The sequence below is a fragment of the Pteronotus mesoamericanus genome, unplaced genomic scaffold (assembly GCF_021234165.1).
Source record: "Pteronotus mesoamericanus isolate MK-2021 breed Mesoamerican mustached bat unplaced genomic scaffold, CSHL_Meso_final scaffold_167, whole genome shotgun sequence".
Lineage (NCBI taxonomy): Eukaryota > Metazoa > Chordata > Mammalia > Chiroptera > Mormoopidae > Pteronotus > Pteronotus mesoamericanus.
In genome coordinates, this window is record NW_026555308.1 from 15389909 (window position 1) to 15410889 (window position 20981).

Sequence of the window (20981 nt, forward strand, 5' to 3'; positions counted from 1 at the left end):
TTCCTCTCCTTAATATCATTCCTTGACATTAAACCAGAACACAAAATGATTCCTTCATGCAAAATTAACTGGAAAAAAGAAATATGTAACCCCTAGAATTCCTAATTATTTGGACTGACTACACTTTCATTTCTTAAAAGTGGTCTATAGATGGCCACTAAAATGAGGTCAACTCACCTTTACTGTCTCTGTCATGGAGCTTGGAAAGGGAGGCTGAAAGAGGGCGTACATTCACACATGTGGAATCAACCACAAGGGAAGTTAATCAAATTCTGTATTAACAACTGTATGGGTTCATGGTTATCCATTTGATTGGACACCAGTAAGGAGTATTTTTCCAAAGCATTCAGCTTTAAACCAGGATAGGTGAATACTGAAATTTTAGGAATAATGTCCCTTACTTGCTCTAATGGAGCCTGTGAAGAGGAGAAATGATTCCTTAAGGAAAGACCATCCTCTGGAAGCCAGGAATACTATTAATCTTCGAACAACAACGCAGGGATTGGGGTGTCAACTTCCTGTGCTGTTGAAAATCCACATCTAGCTACAGTTAGCCCTCTCCCTGCCTGTGCAATCCTAAGTGCAGAGTTGATCCTTGGGCAACACAGGTCTGAACTGCATGGTCAACATAAACTGGACCCGTGCCATTCAAACCTGTGGTGGTCAAGGGTCAACTGTACTTGTCCACAGACCCGGCCTGTTTAAAGAGGTCTCATGATCAGTGGAATCAGTTATGATGAGGTCAAAGGGCTTATAGGCCCATCTCCACTTCTGTCAAAACTAGACTATGACTGAGGGTAGAACAATGTCGTGGAAGAACTGGTAACCTCTGATCTCCCTATTCAGACACTTCTCAGCTCTTAACTGTGTGGAAACCAGCACACAGACCTTGGTCCTTATTCCATCACATCACTTTTTGTAAATTTGTTGGGACTTCGGCTCATCTGTGGAGTTTTATTTACTCTCACTCAGTAAAGGCTGGCCTGGTTTGGCACATGAGCTGGGCGGCCCTAGGCTGCGGGGCTATTCCTTTGGACACACACAGTCTACCCAGCAATTCTGAACATGCTATGAGTGTTGAGGCAAAGGTTTCTCAAAAGTCCATACATGGTTAAGGCTATGTAGAGAGACTGACACACAAAAATAATTTCAGATGCTTTTCAGCAGTAAAAATCACTTTTGAGCCAGCTCTGAATTCCCATATTGCAAAAGCCTTTATTTTCACCTCTCATGTTCCCTTCTAGCAAATTACTACAAAATTCAGACAGGAAACTTTCCGGTCTGCCACCCACGGTCCAGGAGGCACTCTGTTGGCTGTAGAAGTCGTCCCTTGGGAAGGATGGGCTGGCAGCTGGTGTCAGTGAAGAGGTTGTTCTTAATTTACAAACAGGCTCTTTCTCACAGTGTGTGACCTTGCAGCTGACGGGTGGTACCCGGTTTCATTGGCAAGTTTCCAGTATCTTTCTCGCAAAAGGAATGCTGCACTTTTTGGTTGTCTCTGGCGAGTGAAGATCCCCTTATTATTCCCTAGTACTCTCAGTGGTGCTAAAAAGAAGGAAAAAGGTATTTCAGATGATTGCTGATGAGTCAAACTGGAACCAAGCTGTAGCCAAGATAGGCACTAAAGAGAAATTCTTAGAGTTTAAGGTTGTTTGGTCTGATGTGGCTGCTTGATGGGTTGAAGGTTTAATTACTACTGCTCCCCCAAAACACCTCAGCTCCCTGGTGTTTTAATTTCTCATCTTTTTACTTGCAAACTAAGGTTTAAAATAGTAGGATACCCAGCAGCCTGGTAACTGGAGGGGGCAGAGACAAAAGTTACCCTCGGAAAGATGACTCTCCTAGCGGGAGCTAGAGTCCTGACCAGGCCAAGGTGCCTAGGTGGGATCTACTAGTAAAGGTGTAAGTCCTCTCGGGTGAACCTCCAGCTGGGTTCCCACTCGTGGTGGCCAGTCTCTGAGCTGAAGCTGGGAAGGAAGCAAAGCTGGCAACAGCCTGTGAGGCCTGTGCCCTCAGCCCACCTCTCCACCCCTTCATGGAAACCACAGCATCCGTAAAACCAAAAGTAGGTCTTTCCCACCAACAAGTTCAAGACAATGGTAACTTCTTCCATGATAAGTAAATACCAGGCACTGTCGCAAGCACTTCATCAAGTGGAATCCCTAAAAACCTGCAAGGTGACAGGCATGATCCCCATTTAATGACCAGGTAACTTGGCCAAGGTCACAAAGCTAATTTGTCACTGCACAAAGCCAGTTAAGCTATTCAGGAAGCTAGATTACCTTCCAGGATTATTTCCAGAAGCCACTGATTTCATTTATCAAGTGGAATAGGGGCTCATGTTCTCATTCTTTCTTCTATCTCTTTCCAGTCTAATTTTTAAACTTTAACCTTCCAAAGACCTGTATTCTAATTCCCACTACCAAATCCTTCCCACCCCCCCAAACTGCCATCCTAAGTTTATGGTATATCAATTAACTAGTTATCTGCAGTCACCCTCATCTGTCCCCATTTGAGAAGAGTACAGATGGTATTCTCTCTGAAGACTTTTAAACACTCCCACACTCAAAATGCTTGCTTTCTCCTGTATTCAGTGAACCGGCCTTGTACAAGTGAATAATAATTGTACATTTCTCAGGCTTTGTGCACTACTCTGGAATGAGCGTATCCCCACAACGTCCACTTTTTCCTCATACTGTTATGAAACACAAGGCAAGTTAGCCATTCTGCCTCAAGATAGTAGGCTTTCCCATTTGCTTTTTTACTATAAGATGATTGGGGAAGCAGGCAAGCCGTTACTGCTTGCTAAGTGCAACTTAACTTTTCCTAGGTAATGCTCTACGTAGCCTACATTGGTGAGAGAAGCTCCCCGCCTCCCTTGTTTCCAGTGTTCTTACAACCAAATGTCCTGACCTGAAAGACCAACCTGAAAAAATTAGAAATGGTACATTCCATAAACCAAAATACCACTTACACTGGTCAGTCCTAAAATCAGCAAAATTCCAGATGAGCTCTCCAACCACATAGTCTTTGCGTTTTTGATCCAGAACCAAATGATACTGCTCTAGCAGAACTTTCTGGTACTCTTCACTGAACATCAGAGGTGGATCCTGAAATTCAAGGCAAAGGGAGAATGTAAGAGCCAGAACTGGCAGAATTGTAAATGTCAAATAAAAATAAGATCGATGTGATGGTGACCGAAATATCTGTCCTCAGGGTGGGCCGCAGCAATGGCAGGACTAGCTGGTGCTGGTGCTGGTGCAGAGACGCGGGCAGGGTATGGTGTAGCCCAGAGTCAAAAAAGGATTTTTTTTTTTAAACCTTAATTAGTAACTACTTTATTTATAAATATGATACTTGCTTTATCTTAGTTTTCCATCTCTATTCACTACACTGAAAGTAAAAATGTCTCTGAATAATATATTTAAAGCTCAAGTCTTAAGTAGCTGCCACTGTATAATTTGAGAACTAGTGTGACTCAGATTTAAGTCACCCCAGACTCATCTGTATCTGCTCTGGGTAAGTAGCCGCTGCTCAGCACCAAATATGGCAAGCATTAGAGAGAAAGTGGCAAACAAGAAAGAAAAGTGTCCCTGACATCGTCACAGGCTTCACAACCCAGCAAGAAAGACACAAACTGAAGTGTTGTAAGGGTGAAGAAGGAGAGTGCAAAGCAGGAACTGGGGGCTCAGCAGAAGGAGCGCATTGAGATGTGGCCACGGAAAGCTTCCCTGAAGAAACGTTTAAGCTGAGGCCTGCCAGGTGAGGAGCAGGCCATCTACAGCAGCAGCACGAGACACCACTGCGCACTCGTCCCACACTTGGTGAAGAGCTCCTATGCGTTCTATACTAAGATAGAAGATATAGATGTTCCTGGGTCTGAGTTTTCATCTCATGGGAATTGGGGGAAGCTCAACTTGGAGGCTGAAGGGTGTGGGAGTCATTTGTGAGAGGACAAAACGCTATTGGCTTTGCCGTTTTTTTCCAATGAGGATTAAAATGTTACATAAGATGTGCTGAAAATATAAATGTACAATTAAGCCAAGCTTTGTTCCATTTTCGAAGTCAAATTTGAGGTCACGATGTAGGTTTTGGGTTTTTTTGTTTGTTTTTTTGTTTTTAAAGATTTTATGCATTTACTTTTAGAGAGAGGGAAGGAGGGAGAAAGGGAGAGAAACATCAATGTGTGGTTGCTTCTTATGCACTGCCCACCCACACTGGGGACCTGGCCTGTAGCCCAGGCATGTGCCCCAGTGGGAGGCGAACCGACGACTCTTTGTTTGCAGGCTCGCACTCAATCCAGAGCCACACTAGCCAGGTAGCTTTTGTTTTAATGGCAACGACCCTACATTATCTAATACTAGTCACACATGGCTATTTACATTTAAAACTAAATTAAACTAAATCAATTCAGTCAGACTAGTCACATTTCAAGTTTCCAACAGCCGTGTGTGGCTAACGGTTAACCTTTTGGACAGTGCAGATACAGAACATTTCCATCACTGCAAAAGCTTTTAGCAGACAGCACTAACCTAGACTCTTTCAGAGTTTCTTAAAAATTTCAAGTTGGCCACCTTTTCAAAGAAGGAGAACAAACGTGCATATACATTGTCTTCATAAGCTATCTTCTCTTCTTTACCGGTTTGCAGAAGAGGCATTCTGTGTAAGCAGGATGAATTTAAGGGTGTGAACAGAATATAGTTCATGTGGGCAGCTGAACAGAGTACCAAGAATCAGCATATTAAGAAATGTGTGTCAACAGAGAATCCCAGGAGCTGTGACAGGCAGGTGTGAGGTGGCTGGGGTAGAGATGAAGAGTTGGCTGTGGTTCAAGAATCCATGTGAAAAAAAATCCCAAGACAAAGCAGCGTATCTTTGACGAGGAAATGGGCAAAACAATGAGAAAAAAAGCTAGTGATTAAAACTTGCTCCAAGATTTCAGTCACTCCTTTAACAAATACTGTTCAGCATGCACTGTGTGCCGGCCACTGCTGGATGCTTGGGAGACACCAATAAATGGGACTCAGTCTCTCTTCTAGAGCCCACAGTCTGGTCAATGAGAAAGCCAAAGAAATAATGATAGTGCACAGTAGGGAGTATGCAGACAGAGACCAAGCACAGGGAAGAGATTTCTCTGGCTGGGCAGAACGGGTAAAATTCACCTAAGAGGGGATATCTAAGCTGAGACTTGCACATGGTATAAGATCCATTCACTGGGGATTGTGGTGCCAACAAGGGCATTCCAGGCAGGAGGCCAATAAGCTAATAAAGAGGCTGCCCCTGAGGGCCCTGGCTGGTGGCTCAGTTGGTTGGAGTGTTGTCCCATACACCAGAATTTGTGGTTTGGGGTTCAGTTCCCAGTCAGGGCATATACCTAAGATTGTGGGGTTCGATCCCCCATCAGGGCACACACAGGAGGCAACCAATCGATATTTCTCTCCCTTTCTCTATCCCTAGGATCAATGGGCATGTCCTCCAGTGCGGATTTAAAAAAAAAATTTTTTTTTAAAAAGCAAGTTTCATTGTGGGAAGAAAAAAAAAAAAAAGAGGCTGCCTCTGAGGACCAAGCCAGGCTGGGTGAGCGGAGAACTACAGGGTGATCTTCAGGACAAGTGAGGGACAGGGAAGGAAGCACGTTTCTAACTTGGGGCAATGAGTGACATCACTACCCAAGAGTGAAAAAAAAATAAATGATGTCCTACACTACTTACGTGGTGAAGCCCTGCAATGGCGTCTGCTCCATACTCGCTCTGAATAATTGGCTTCTGATAGGTCCTATACCAGTTCTCAAACTGGGTGGCCAGCTGCAGCTGAATCACCTCCAGGTGCCCGAAGTCATGATACCAGGAAAAGTAACTGTTCACGCAGATGACATCCACATAGGGGGCCTAGGACGAGTGGTAAAGCTTGTTCTCGAACAGAACACTGCGTAATAGTGTTAGGACTCTCATACTCAGGGGGCTCTTCTGGCAGAGCAGGTAAAAGGGGACATAGAAGATGACTTTGATGCTTACATGTATAAGGAACATAGACGAGTGACCTGAACAGAGCAAGTCTATGATCCTGGACTGACACGCCTGACCGGCCACAGCTCTGGGAAGGGCTGAGGCAGAGCAGGCACCCAGCGAGCTGGCCATGTTCCTCTCTAGGGAGCGCTCCTGTTACTGGTCCTCCCTCACCTGGCCCTGGAGAAATGTCCCCAACTGAGGGATAGATGCAGTTTTTCTCCTCACAAAGAATCCTGATTCACCATACCATTCCTGAGCTATTTCTGTGGGGCCATAAAGAGGCTGGAAAATTCCCCCCTAGCAGGGTAGCCAAGGGCAGACTCGGGAGCACTCAAAGTCTAAAGAATGCAGCACTCAGGAGCCAGCAAAGACCAGACAGTCCAATGTACAAGGTGCTCCTAATGGCCCGTGGCCCCGCAACATAAGGCTCACACCATACAGAACATTCCCGTTGACGTGGGGCCCCACATCAGGAGGCTCGGACTGAACAGTGTTCCCTGGAGCTCAAGGCAGGACTAGAGGACAGGGCGCAGGAGGTGAATGGTGTGGGGACCCCTCAGGCTTACTCCCAGGTCTGTGTCATAGCTGGATCTGGTCACAAAAGTCACGGGCCGGGTGGGGTCCAAAGCTTTCGTGTGGGCAATCAGTGTCCTGTGTATGGGGGGCAGAAGACAGGGCTGCTGTCAGGCCAGGAACAGCCCCCTCTCGGCCTCTCCCTCCCATCTACCCCCCTAAAAACACCACTGCTCTCTCTACCTCTAAGTGTTAGTTTAAGCAAACACGTGCCCCTAGTCTGAGATCATGTTCCCTACACCATTCCTTTCCCCTCCCCAAATCCCACAGTCCCCTTCCCTCAAGAGGCCACCGTGCAGGGAAAAGCAGGCACAGAACGGAGGTCCCTGGGCTGGGTACTACCAAAAACTTGGTTCTGAATCCCCGAAAGAACTCTTAAAAACAGGAATGGATGGGGTATAGATTAGGATGGACATTAATTTCACAAATAATTAGGGAAGTGGTGTTAGGAGGCAGGGTGTGTGCAGCAGGTACTAGAGCCTTCGGCAGCTACGTCCCCAGCTTCTTGGAGCAGCAGGAGCAGGGACACTTGCAGATGTTAGAAATGGCAACGACAAGTGGTAGCAGAAAAGAGAGTTCCAGGAGACAGTAACAGGACACATAGCTGACAGTGGCGAGTCAGTGACAGCCGATCAGAAGAAACAGCATTAAGGCTAAATCGCATTAACCAAGGAGGGATGGCAAGAAGAGGCTTCCCGAGGGAGGGACCTGCCAGAGCAGGTCATCCTCAGTCACCATTTAAGCCTATTTTCCTCTACTCTTCCTCACAGCTAGTGACACCCTCTCCCTGTAGTTGCTCTTCTCATTTTAAGGCTATGGTTTCCATAGGCCAGAACAGGTACCCCATACCCTTAAGTCTGAAACCGACGTTCTGAAACAGCCTGTCACCTGCGAGCTTCGAAATCTAGTTGAGCTCCTCCAGCCCAGGCAGCTCTATCCATGTCCTACCCCCATCCCTGCTGCTCCAAATATCATCTCTCTCTGCCTTTCCACCTCTCAAGAAAGCCCACCTGGAACCCCAGGCACTCATTCCTGGGAGGTTACATAGACTCCTTTCACCCTCACAGCAAAAATTCTGTTCACCAGCCCTGGCTCAACACTCCCCTGTGCCCCATGCACTCTGCAGCTGCGTGCTCAGAGCTCTGCGTCTTTTTACCCAGGTGGGTCACTCTTAGAGCCTTCCACAGACACAGCTGCAATCGGTGCGCTCTGTGACACACATGCAGTGTGCCTCAGGGAGTGTTTTGATGGCCTCTTGCAGCAAGTGAATAGCTCTCCTCTGCAGGTCAGGGCTGGAAGAGAAGGAACCTAGGAAAACGCTGGGCTGGGGGGAGGGGAGGAGAGTGGGGGGAGCAGTGCGTCCCACTGCAGAAACACTGCTCTCAAGTTGTGTTTATTTCCACTGCAATGAAGAGGTAGGGGAGTTGTGGGGAGGAAGGAGCTACTGGAACCAGGAAATTTAGATGGCCTAGTCCTGTCCGATAATGTAACTTTAGAATAGTTAGAATATGCATGTCGTTGGAACATCTGTCTGGAATCATATGGGCAGATAAGCTGGTTTTATGAAGCCTAACTCCACTTTACGGATGAAACCAAGGCATCACACATTGGCTTTTTTTGAAGTTTTAACACACACTAAATTTCCCAGGCATGGAGATACCACTAAAACTGAGGGAAGATTATACCTGGTTTTATTTGGAACTCTACCTAGAGCGGTTCAGCATTTTGGAAAAGCACGGCACTGAAGGGAAGGCTGTGTGTGGTATCAGCACGACGGCGCTGCTGCTGGCAGCTTTCAGAGCTGCACCTCTGTGGGATTCCACATCTAGGGCTAAGCATCCGACCCTTTCCCTTGGCCTTCTGGGGAGTGAGGCCTATGCATTTATGATTATTTTATCAATGCTGCTCCTTTATATCACTTAGGCCATGCCACTATTTCTTTTTTTTTTCTTAATTTAAAGTTGTATGTATGAGCAGGTTAGGTTACCTCTGGATTTCATTTCAGATGTGAAAAGCGGGCACTGAGTCTCACTAGGCTGAAATCACAGCTTAGCTGGGTAGGAATCTGATCCCCTGCACTGCCCAGGTCTGGACACACTCTCAGGTCTGCGCTGGGAGCTGGACACTGACTCTTGCACAGCACACACCCACCTCAGGGAGACCTCAGCTCTCCAAAGGCCGCCAGCCATGGCTGAGCCGGGCTGGAGGTGAGGTCTCTCCCCTGACCCAGGCAGGGGCACTCACTTGAAGTAGGAACCTGCAGGTTGCAGGAAGGAAGTGGGCTCATTGGCCACAGACCACATCACAACAGCTGGATGATTCTTGTCCCTGCGCACCAGCTCCTCCATCACCTCCAGGTGGTGCTGCAGAGACACATTGTTGTAGCTCTGGCTATGGGGCGGGAGAGAAAAGGGACCCTGTTATGGCCTGCCAAGGCGGCCGGCTGGGCAGCATAAGCAGTTGGCACTCACACAAGCGTGATGCCTACAGCAGGGCTCTCATCAATGACCACGATCCCATACTGGTCACAGAGCTGCATCACCTCCTCCGCATAGGGGTAGTGGCTGGTACGGAAGGAATTGGCACCAAGCCACAGAAGCAGGTTGAAGTCCTTCACCAGCAGTGGCCAGTCAAAGCCCTTCCCTCGAATCTAGGGGACAGCAGAGTAAAGTGATTCCTGCCCTGTCCCTGTCCGAGATGCATTTCCTTCTAGAGCCGGGCCCATCACCCTCTGTCCAGCCAAGCACAGGCCCAATCTGGCAGCAGTTCTGAGCAGTTTGCTCAACTGCTCTGAGCTGCCCTTACCCGCTTGGGGGTCACAGGGAAGGCAAAGATGAGAAACAGCTCCCGCAGTTACGCAGGAGCCCCAACTCACGTCTGCATCCTCATGTTTGTTGACTCCATGGAAATAGAAAGGTTTCCCATTAATGAGGAACTGGTTCTTTGTGACAGCCACAGTGCGAATCCCCACAGGGAGAGTGTAGAAGTCAGACACAGGCCCAGCTGCCGTCTGTGCGGTCAGCCTCACCTATGAAAGCCAAGCACTGGCGTAAGGCATCCTTGATGGCCCGAGCCCCACACAGCCCCCCTTTAAGCAGGAAGGCCCTTTATAAGCTGCAGCGGCCTATCTTGGGGACAAGCAGAGAGATTGAGAAATTACAGCCTTCTGCCATTAGTAAGGAGGAACAACCTTGCCCCGAGGTCTGCCCCACCAACAGCTGAAAACAATCAGGCTGGGAACACCGCAGTCCAGTTGACTAGGAAGCTCAGAGGACCATGCCGGTCCGCCCACCTGTTCTCACCCGCGCTAGCACTGGGCAGGGCTGCCGGATGGGGGCACAAAGCCTCCCAGAGCCCCAGTCTTAACCACCATTACCTCCAACGAGTACAGGTAGGCAGGGTGTTCGTGCATCAGGTACGGCCACCAGAGGTGGGCATTGGGCACCCGCAGCTGGCCCTGGCCTCCAGTCCCCTGGGCCACGACCTTGCCTTCCTCATCCAGAAGATGCACTTCCAGCTGGAAGTGGTCATTGCCCTGGACAAAAATCTGGTAATACACCAGCCCTGTGGGAGATCAGAGAGATCAAAAACATCAAAGAGAAGGGTGTGACCCGGGTGGTGCCGATGAGAGGACCCTGAAGCCACTATTCCGAGGAGCCCTGTGACACCCCACCAACAATTATTTCTTGAGCTTGATCTGCAGTGAGGACAGATTGAGGGCAGCACAGTGGGGAACAGATACGGAGTCACCATGTATGCTGAGTGATGTGATTTTAGGCAAGCCCCACTTCTCACTGGGCCTTATTTCCTCACAAAATGAGGTCAGACCATATGGACATTTCAGAAGCCCTTGCCAGCTTACACAGACTGGCTTCTAGCTTCTTAAGTGGAAGGGAACCTCTGTGGGTTAAGAGATGCTGGAAGAGCCTTTCTCCTGGGGCATCTTTCTAAATAGGAAACAGCCACCTTGGGCCTGGCTGAGCGGGAGCCCTCACCAGTGTCTTGGTCCACGTTGGTGGTGACGGCGATATCATCAATGTAGGTAGTGGGCGTCGTGTAGAGGAGCACAGGCCGGTGCAGTCCCGCGTAATTGAAGAAGTCAAACTGTGTGTTCTGGACAAAGTAGCCCTTGGGGTACCTAGAGTAGAAGGTTGATGGTCTTGCCCTGAGGTCTTCAACCTCCCCTCTGCTAAGGCCACCCTCTGCCCCTAGTGGGAAGACCACTGGGCAGAATGGGGACTGGGATGGGGAAGCAGGGTGCTGCTCACTTGGAGGTATCCGTCTCGTAGGTGATGGTCCCTGGCGGCAGGGTGTTGGGGGTGAGTGTGTTGTTGATGGCGATGGTAATGCGGCAGGAAGACAGGGGCCCACTCTGGACCAGCTTGCTGATGTCAGCCTCGAATGGAAGATGGCCCCCCTTGTGCTCTGCCACATGGACCCCATTCACCCACTGCAAACACACAGGGGTTTATGGGGAGAGGGCAGCAGGCCAGAGTATAAGGGGCACTGCTGTCTCACGCATTCCCTCACACGGAGATGCCCTACCAGCTGCTATCTGCCTCACCAGCCTGATGGGAGGAATGGAGCCCCAAAGGAGATTAGGCAATCCTCCGAACCCAGGGCACAAACCCCAGTATGGGGCATGACCGTTCCTCCCATCCACCCTAGGAGGCAGGCTGTCGGGTGACAGCCGGCAGCCGGGCACCCCAAGGCACCCCTATGCATGCTCAGCAGCTACACCTGCCCACTCGTCCTGCTTGCTGCTCATTGCACTGACCACAATAGTATAGTAGACGGCACTGCCAATCCTTAGCACCACTCTTGTGTCCAGGTCCTGGGTCCATCGCTGGGGCAGGATCACCTCCCGTTCATACCACACCCAGCCGATAAAGCTACGCAGCTGCTCATTCTGGCCCACGTCATTGAAGCTGGAGGGAACAGGCATGTCCAGGGTAGGGCCCGACTGGGGAAAGAAGGGCCAGGATCAGGACCAGACCGCCTAGAAATCTAAGACCAGGGCCCAGGCAGCCCCTTTTCCTGAAGGCCAGGTCTCACAGCAACCTTGCCTGCAGGGAGGCTTCCAGACCCTGGAATTCTGGGTCACTCCATCATTGTTATTCTTTGCCAGCAACTGACCCTTTATGGAGCTCATTTAATTCTCACATCTCCATGAAGTAGACTTCAGTCACTCATTCAATGTTCAGTGTACAGTGAACACCTACAATGCTGTTCCAGATGCTAGGAATAGAACAGTGAACACGCCTCTGCTATCAGGTGATCAGCTATATTAAAAATGTCGATAGTGAAAGGTGACTATCTTAGGAGTCAGGGAAGGCCTTTGGGGGCCAGACCCATGGGATACTGCCTCAGGACAGGCTGGCAGAATTGGGCGAACCTGAGCCCCGCAGGGAATCCCCTGAACACCTCAGGGAGAGGGCAAGGCAGGAATGAGGCAGATAGTTCAGTGAGCCTGGAAACAGCCTAGCTTTCATAAGGACATCCCGTATGTAAGACATGTGACCTATCAGGAGAGGATTTCCTCTGTCCTTCAGAGCTGCATCCCCAGCAACTGACACAAGCCCTGGCACATAGTAGGAATCCGATAAATATTGGCTGAATGAATGGATTAACTTGCTGATGAGGGATCGACTACTGGGATGGTTTCTGTCCAAGGACTGGCGGGGCCAGAAGTTTTCTCACGGCAACCAGCATGAAGGTCTCTGGGGAAAGATGTGAGCCCAGGGCCACATGTAGCCTGAATGAAAGGAGAAGGATCAGCAGAACTCAGATTCTGACTAAGAGGAAGATGAACAACTGACGCCCCGAGGAGGAAAGCTGGCCACATGCACAGAATGCTTTACTGACGAAACTGTTAAGTGAGGCACATGCCTAGTATCTAGCCCCCACCCACTTCCCTTTTTCCTCCTCTGCTGAATCCTGGGCACCAAAGACCAAAAAGGAGTTTCCAGGAGAGGAGGGCGGCTCGTGGGTACACAGGCCGACGATTCCAGCCCCACTTCTCCGCGGACCTGACCCAAGTCTGGGGGGAGACCTGGAGTGAGGTACCTGGCTGGGTGCTAAGCCCCGATCTCTTCCTGAACCTGGAACTCCAGGTCCTGCCTGCCAGGGCAGAGCTGGTTCCAAGATGTCTAAAGCCTGCCCTCCTCCCGCTGCCCACCCCGCTCAGTGCCGCAGACCCTACTTTGGCTCGGCTTACCCCGCTGGACTGGGTTCGAGTACGGCTTCCCCGCCATCCCCCCCCACCCCCCCACCCCCCCACCCCCCCACTCCCCCGGCTCAGGGAAGGTGGACACCCGCCCTGCAGGCACTCGGTCTCCGAGACGCCCTCCACCCACATCCTCCTTCCGGGTAGGCAGACGCAGACGCCCCCGCCCCCAAGCCCTTCATCTTTAACCACCCCCGAGCCTGCACTGCGAGTGCATGGCTCCCAGACCCCCTACCGGGCTCCTAGGAGCTTCCCTACGCAGTCCTTGTCACCCCTGCTCTTGGAGCCCGCACCTCCCTCAGCGGCGTGCGGTACCATTGCCGCTCGAAGCCCTGGTGCCGACTGTCGGAGAAGTCGGCGCGGAAGCTCCAGAGGCCATTGAGCTCCTTGCGCTCCCGCGACGCACTCTCCCGGGGGTACAACATCCCGCCCTGCAGCGCCAGCCCGCAGCCCCAAAGAAGCGGGCCGAGCAGCACCACCCAGATACCCCACAGGCCTCCAGCCATGGTTTTCGCGGGACTGCCAGCAACCGCTGGCCAGGCGGGGAGTTTTAATAGAAGGCGGGCCGAGGGTAGGGTACTAGGCGGGGCCCGGGGCGGAGCGGGCCCGGGCGCGGGGGGCTGGGGGGGCGGGGCCCGGGGCCGGGCTTGGTGCGACTGGTCTCACCCGAAGCCTCCCGCGCCATTTTAACTTAAGGGGGTGGTGCGACTGAAGCTTTCAGCGAGGCGAGCCGCTGCGGACAACTCACCCTCTCTGCCCACGGGCGGCGACAAGGAAGGCCGGCGGGGAGCCCGACGCTGGGCCTTTAGGGAAGAGGGACTCCGAGCCTCCATCGCCAAAAAGTGGAGGCACCGGCTCTGCGCTGATCCCCCATGGCTCATTGGTTACTGCACGCTTTCCGCCCTCCCTGGACTGCTCCCGCCCCTGGTGGAGGGCTAAGGGCAGAAGGTCAGAGCGAGATCCCGGAAAATGGCCGGATTGTCCCCCTCCCCCACCTCGACCCGTTTCTTCAAAGAAGCCGACCTGAGACACCTTCTCTTGCTTATGTCTGCCAAACACCTAGTGAGCCCCGCCGAAGTCTTTATTTTGTCCGGTGGGATCCCTCTCACAGGAACGGCTGTCCCAAAGGCTAGGCCATAGCCTTGACCCTGGAATTCCTCGTGCGGTCACCTGGGCCCCAAACCCCTGCGCTGAGGGCCAAGGATGCAAGGGTAGGGGGCTTATGGCCCTAGTAACCTAGGAATCTACAACTGTACCTTTTGATAAAATTACGTGGTTTTTTGTATTATTATTTTTCATTTTTGCTCTGATTTCATGCTCATCTAAGCAAGTTTCTGATACCTTGATGCTGGAAACGGTGTCCCCAGAGAGTAAAAATAAGATATATTCTAGGAAGTGCTAAGGTAATAAAGGCTTTTTCCCAAATGCTTACCATATGAAAATAGAAAAAAGGATACAAAAGTATATACAATATGATCCCAACATTGTTATACCCACAGAAATAGAGATAGATAGATATGAAGTATTATTATAGAAGTGATGTAGATAATTCTCATTTTGTTCTTCACACTGTCCTGATTTTTTAAAAATCTATGATAACCTGCATTATTTTTAGAATCAAACCAATAAGTTTTTTTAAACAGCAAACAGGCAAAATAAATAAATAAAGCTCCTATATATTAATAAATTGGCTTTTAATTTACCCACAAGCCTTTATATATTTAGCTAATACAAGCTGACTTTCTACTGAGGAAAGAGTGAAGAAATGGAGTCATTATCTAGTCAAGCTGCTAAAAATTACCAAAGTAGGTTGAGGCATGAGTAAATGACTCTGTTCTTGTTTTAACTAGCCTGGGAACTTAAACTTGAACTATCCAGTCCTGTCAATTCTGGATATACATCAAACCTCCACATAACCCTCTGGTAACCCTCTGAAGAACTAAGGAAAGAATATTCACATATCCAGACCACCTGATACCCAGAATCCAAACCACCAGTCATGTACAGGATTTCTATCACAGACTAATCCAGAGGCTAAGAATGCAGGACTCATTCTTCTTAAGAATATACTTTCTATTATAAGAACACTTAGCTTTTCTTTTTTTTCTTTTTTTTTTTTTTTGTCTGTGGGTCATTTATACGTTTTTTGTCTAGTCCCTTAGTCTTCTTTTCACCATTATGCTAGTTGTGTTTCTGGTTTGCAAACACTAAACCCTTGATAAATCTTTTATCATTTATTTCAAGCCAAAGCCTCCAGAGTCTTTTTTTTTTTTTTAGTTCATTCAACACTAACATCTAATGGGGGTGAGGAGAATAGAGAACTGATAAAATAGTTTCCAAACTTATGAACCTGAAAATCAGACCCTGGTGGGCAAAACCCAATAGCCAGTTTCCTTCCCCACCCATGTGCAGGTTTGTACAAATAATATGAGTCTGAAGATGTAATTATGTGTATTGGCAGCATTGAGAATGGATGAGAGAATGAAGGCAGTAGAGAACAAAAATGTCCCTGGTGAAGGGCTTCTTGCCCCTCCTCAAGATAGAAATCAAGAGAAGCAGTAACCCCTGGCCAGGTAGCTCAGTTGGTTAGAGCGTCATCCTAAGATGCCCTGGGGGCCAAAGTTCAGTCTCCAGTCAGGGCACATACTAGAAGCAACCAGTGAATGCATAAAAATAAGTGGAACAACAAATTAATGTTTCTTTCTTAAAATCAGTAACAATTTTTTTTTTTAAAGAGGAGGTATTTACTAAAAATAAGGTGGAGGGAAAAGAGAAAGAGAGGGAGCTTGATGTATCAAGGGAGCATGCTCTAAGGAGAGTATGGCTCTGACCTGGCTGGTGTGGCTCAGTGGATTGAGTGCTGGCCTGGAAACCAGAGGGTTACTGGTTGGATTCCCAGTCAGGGCACATGCCTGAGTTGTAGGCCAGGTCCCCAGAAGGGGGCGCACGAGAGGCAACCACACACTGATGTTTCCCTCTCTTTCTCCCTCCCTTCCCCTCTCACTAAAAAGAAATAAGATCTTAGGAGAAGAATAAGAATATGTCTCTGGGAAGTGCTGCCAGGGCCTGCCTTTTATAGGGCTGGATTCTTTACGCAGGTGCAGAGCAGAGCTCTTTGGGGAGCGCCTAAACAGAAACTTTAAACTTATCTCGTAGAAACTTACAAAATAACTGAAGAGCATTTCCATTTGCTTAAGAGAAATCATCCTATCTCAAAAGGATGACCCAGTCCTCATCTCCTTGGAGATAAATCCAGACTCCTTAGCATGGTTTGTCATGATCTGACCTGTCCCTGGCTCCTATGTTTCTGCATGACTCTGTACTTTTTTCTCTGACTGGAAGCCTTCCTCCTTGACTAGTTAACTCTTCCTAATCATTCTCCTATTTCAGTACTCAGTTCAGATTTCTTTGTTTTTATTTTTTACATTTAAGATTATTTATGTATTTTTATTAAATACTTATTTTTGTTCTGATCTTATTTCCTTCCTTCTACTCACTTTGTGCTTGTTGTTCTTTTTCAAGTTCCTTTAAGTGTAAAGTTACATTGCGTGTTTGAGCTATTTTCTTTCTTTTTTTAAAATTTTTATTTTTAAATCATGTTTATTCTATTAGAGTTGTCTCAATTTTTCCCTCTTTACCCCCTCCACCCATCCCACCCCCACCCCCTGCTCCCACAGTCAATTCCCACTCTGTTGTCCATGTCCACGGGACCTTCATAGCTGTTCTTTGTTTAGTCCCTTCTCCTTCTTTCCACCATTGTCCTCCGTCCCCATCCCATCTGGTCACTTTCTGTCTGCTCCATGTTTCCATGGCTGTGGTTTATTTTGTTCATTAGTTTATTTTGTTGAATAGATTCCACTTATAGGTGAGATCATGTGGTGTTTGTCTTTCAGAGACGGGCTTATTTCACTTAGCGTAATATTTTCCAGGACCATCCATGTTGTCACAAAAGGTAGGAGTTCCATCTTTCTTTCTTTTTATTTTTAAATGTAGATTTTATTTATTTACTTACTTATTTTAAATGTCAAAATCCATTATAAAATATTTTAAAAAATAAATCCATTATAAAGTCTCAGCAATTAAAACAACATGACACCAGCACAGAAATAATCAAGTAGATCAATTAAATAAAATGAGCATTCTAGAAACACATGTATATATCTGTCTAACAATGTAATATATGATTACATTGATATTTCAAATTAATGGGGAAAATAAGACTTATTCAACAAATAAGGTGCATGGACCACTATTACTTGAAATAAAACAAATATAGAGCCCTATTTCACACATGATACAAAAAATATTCAGGTAAGTTAAAAATCAATATGTAAAATCTAAGGAGGTTTAGGAGAAAATACAAAATAATATTTCTTACCCTGAAGTAAAATATTCAAACCCAGAAGCTATAAAGTAAAATATTGACCATATGACTATATTAAATATTGAAGACTCTATAGTAATATACATATAAAAAAAGTTAAAGGACAAGTAATAAAATAGGAAAGTATTTGCAACACATCTAAAAGAAAGTTAATAGGTTTTTGGGGGGGGTTTAGGGAAAAAATCTACAAACATTTAATCAAAAAAATGGGTAAAGAATACCAAAAAGTCATTCAAAGCTTTTTAAAAATAATAGAAATAGGCAAGAATATACTAAAACAGGTTTTGTTTCAAGAAATAATAAAGGAACAATTAAAATAACATCATTGTCACAATCAGATTAATAAGTATTAAAAATATTGGTAATACCAAGTATTGGTGACTGTGAAAGGAACTGGGTATTCATAGACTCTTTTCATCTTAAAGCAGTCCCTTTAGCATATATTGCAATGCTGGTTTGGTGGAGGTGTAGTCTTTTAGCCTTCTTTTGTCTGGGAAACTCCTTATTTTGCCTTCCATTTTAATTGAGAGCCTTGCTGGGTAGAGCAGTCTTGGTTGCAGGCCTTTGCTTTTCATGACTTGGAAGACTACTTGCCATTTCCTTCTGCCTTGTAATATTTCTGTTGAGAAGTCAGTTGCTAGCCATACCGGGGCTCCCTTATATGTTACTACCTGTTTCTCCCTTGCTTCTTTTAAGATTCTGTTTGTCTGATATTTGCCACTCTAATTATGATGTGTCTTGGAGTGGGCGTCATTGGGTTCTTCTTGAATGGGAACCTGTGTGCTTCCTGGGCTTGTGTGACTTTTTCCCTTCTCAAATTAGGGAAGTTTTCCATCGTTACTTTTTCAAACAGGTTCTCTATCCCTTCCTCCTCTTCTTCTCGTTCTGGTGTCCCTATTATATGGATATTAGTATGTTTCGGGTTGTCCTGCAGTTCCCTAAACGCCTCAGTCTTTTTGAGTCTTTTTTCATTTTCCTGCTCTTTCTGGGAGCTTTTTTCTACCTTATCCTCCAGCTCACTGATTCAATCCTCAGCTTCATCTAGCCTGTTTTTGATTCTTTCTATTGTGCTCTCCAATTCAGAAACTGTATTCTTCATGTCTTCTTGTCTCTTATTGACAGTTTATATGTCCTATTTCATGGTGATATAGTTTGCAGTAAATTCCTTGTAATTTCCCTGTAGGTTTTTGTAATTCTCTCTGAGCTCACTGAGCTCATTGAGCTTCCTTAGAACCATTGTTTAGAACTCAGTATCTGCTGGTTTACTTGTCTCTCTTTCATTTCATTCTCTTTCTGGGGATTCCTCCTTTCCCTTTGACTGGAGGGTGTTTCTTTGTCTTCCCATTATTTGTGAGACTCTTCTTTTTTGCTTCTGCTTCTTCAATTGATCTGTGTTGATTTCCTGACTTTGTGGTGTGAACTTCTATGGTAGGAGACTGCTGCTTTTACTTTCTGGATCTGCCTCTAATACTCTCAGGTGTTGACCCCATCTGACCTTAGGCAGTCTGTTCGAGACTTCCAGGAATCTACTCTCTGCGGCTGTCTCCTTCTGCTGTTAACCCTTAAATCTTTTTTAATTGTTATTCTATTACAGTTGTTGCAATTTCTCACCCTTTGCCCTCCTCCACCCATGCCACTCCCTGCTCCCACAATCAGTTCCCATGATTTTGTCCATGTCCATAGGTCATTCATACACGTTTTTTGTGTAGTCCCTTAGCCTTCTTTCCACCGTTATCCCCCTCCCTCCATCCCCTCTGGTCACTTTCAGTCTGTTCCATGTTTCCATGCCTGTGGTTCTGTTTTTTTATTTTTTAATTTTTATTTTTTATTTCTTAATTTATTTATTTACTATTTAAATACATTTGTCTCTGCCTCCCCCCAACCTCTTTCCCTTGCCCCCTCCCACCTTCCCTCCCTCAGCTCTTCCCCTTTGGTTTCGTCCATGAGTCCTTGCTATATGTTCCTTGACTTTCCCCTTCCCTTCCCTTTCCCTGCCCCACCCTTCTCTCTTGTCTCTGTTGATTTCTTTTCCTTTCAGTGTTGCTGGTCATATTTTCCTTGCATCTTTGCATTGTTGGTTAGGTTCCGCTTATAGGTGAGATCATATGGTATTTGTCTTTCGCCCCCTGGCTTATTTCGCTTAGCATGATGCTCTCCAGTTCCATCCATGCTGTTGCAAAGTTTAGTACTTCTTTTTTTCTTTCTGCTGCGTAGTACTCCATTGTGTATATGTACCATAATTTTTTGATCCAATCATCTACTAATGGGCATTTAGGTTGCTTCCAAGACTTGGCTATTGTAAATTGTGCTGCTATGAACATTGGGGTGCATGGGTTCTTTTGTATTGGCGTTTTGGTGTTCTCAGGGTATAGTCCCAGCAGGGGAATCGCTGGATCAAAAGGCAGTTCCATTTTGTTTGTTAATTTATTTTGTTCATTAGATTCCTCTTATAGGTGAATCATATGGTATTTGTTTTTCACCAACTGGCTTATTTTACCTGGCATAATATTCTCCAGTTCCATTCATGCTGTTGCAAAAGGTAGGAGTTCTTTCTTTCTATTGCATAGTATTCCACTGAGTAAATGTACCACCATTTTTTTTGATCCATGCATTTACTGACGGGCACTTAGGTTACTTCCAGCACTTGGCTATTGTAAAGAGCACCACTATGAACATAGGGGTGCATAAGTTCTTTTGAATTGGTGATTCAGGATTCTTAGGGTATATTCCCTGCAGTGGAATCGCTGGGTCAAAAGGCAGTTCCATTTGTCATTTTTAAAAGAAATTTCAGACATTTTTATCTTTACATTCCTTGGCCTCCCAATCACTCCCCCCCTACCCACACACTCTGGATTTGAAACAGGATAGTAAGAAGCTAGGAAAATTCCTTGGCAAGTGGCATAGGGAAACTGAGACAGACAGCTTAACACAATGGCCAAGCAATTTACAGCCAGGTGTACATGGTCACCAGGGAGGAAGGCCTGGCAGGAGCAAAACTGGGACATCAAGGACCTCTCCCCCAGTGTAACCTCTTTCCCCACTTGCCTTTCCTACCTGTAGATAACATCCAGGCCCGGAAAAGCAGCAAAACCGGGTGGGTAACCAGAACCAATTGCAATGACTAAAGACTTCCTGCCCTGTCACCAATCAGTGAAGACCACAACCCAGAAAGGGCACACCTGGTGAACCTATGAATATTCTACTGAAGCCCTTCCCTGAGAAATTCCCTAAGATTCCCACCTGCAAGAAAGAGGTAAAAGCCTCAAAACGAAGGACCCAGTGCTTGCGCTTTCCCTCTGGGGAGCAGCTCACCCCATTCCCTTTCCCTTCTCCTTCCCCAACTTCCTTCCCCACAGACACTTGTCTCCTAAACTCAGGCAATGAGCAGCGGGCAGCTTGTCCCAAGCTAATCCTCTGAACCTGTCCCCAAAACCTCCTTTCCTATGACTTCCCAGTGCGCTAAGGCAGCCCAGCCAGGGCCTCCTGTTGCTTCTTCTGTGCTAAGCCCTTCCTTGTTTCACTGCCACAGCTTTAATAAATGTATCCTCATAATCACCTGAACTCGTGTTGTGAAATCTTTCCTACATGAAGTCAAAAACTCATACACTAGAGCTGGCCCTAAGCAGACCCACTGAAGGCCAGGCCCCTGTCTGCTAAGAAATTCACTGAGGAATTTGGCCCTTGGTTCAGGTCCCTTCTCCATCCCATTTCATGTCCCTGTGAATAGCCTTCCTGTACTGAGCCACATTGTAGATTCTTTTGTTTTTTGAAACCCACTACTTCTGAGATT

The 20981-nt window shown here is 47.0% G+C and overlaps 1 protein-coding gene and 1 long non-coding RNA gene across 3 annotated transcripts; one reads left to right on the forward strand and one right to left on the reverse strand.

Annotated features, from left to right (window-relative positions):
• Positions 1-1198: 1198 nt before the first annotated feature.
• Positions 1199-13334, reverse strand: GUSB (glucuronidase beta). Of its 2 annotated transcripts, XM_054589668.1 has the most exons (12): positions 13101-13334; positions 11359-11544; positions 10850-11031; positions 10577-10719; positions 9958-10145; positions 9457-9609; positions 9053-9231; positions 8826-8972; positions 6575-6659; positions 5712-5888; positions 2975-3110; positions 1199-1545 (listed from the first exon to the last, which is right to left on the reverse strand). In XM_054589668.1, the coding sequence occupies exons 1-12, from the start codon at positions 13311-13313 to the stop codon at positions 1376-1378; spliced, it is 1959 nt and encodes a 652-aa protein (XP_054445643.1). In that variant the 5' UTR covers positions 13314-13334; the 3' UTR covers positions 1199-1375. The 2 variants fall into 2 exon arrangements, with proteins under 2 accessions (XP_054445643.1, XP_054445644.1); XM_054589669.1 differs by lacking the exons at positions 10577-10719; positions 10850-11031; positions 13101-13334 and having other exon boundaries at positions 11359-11425.
• Positions 13335-13496: 162 nt separating this feature from the next.
• On the forward strand, positions 13497-20741 carry LOC129083740 (uncharacterized). Its single transcript, XR_008530496.1, has 3 exons — positions 13497-13755; positions 16701-16759; positions 20252-20741. It is a non-coding gene; the product is annotated as an uncharacterized LOC129083740 (long non-coding RNA).
• Positions 20742-20981: the final 240 nt, after the last annotated feature.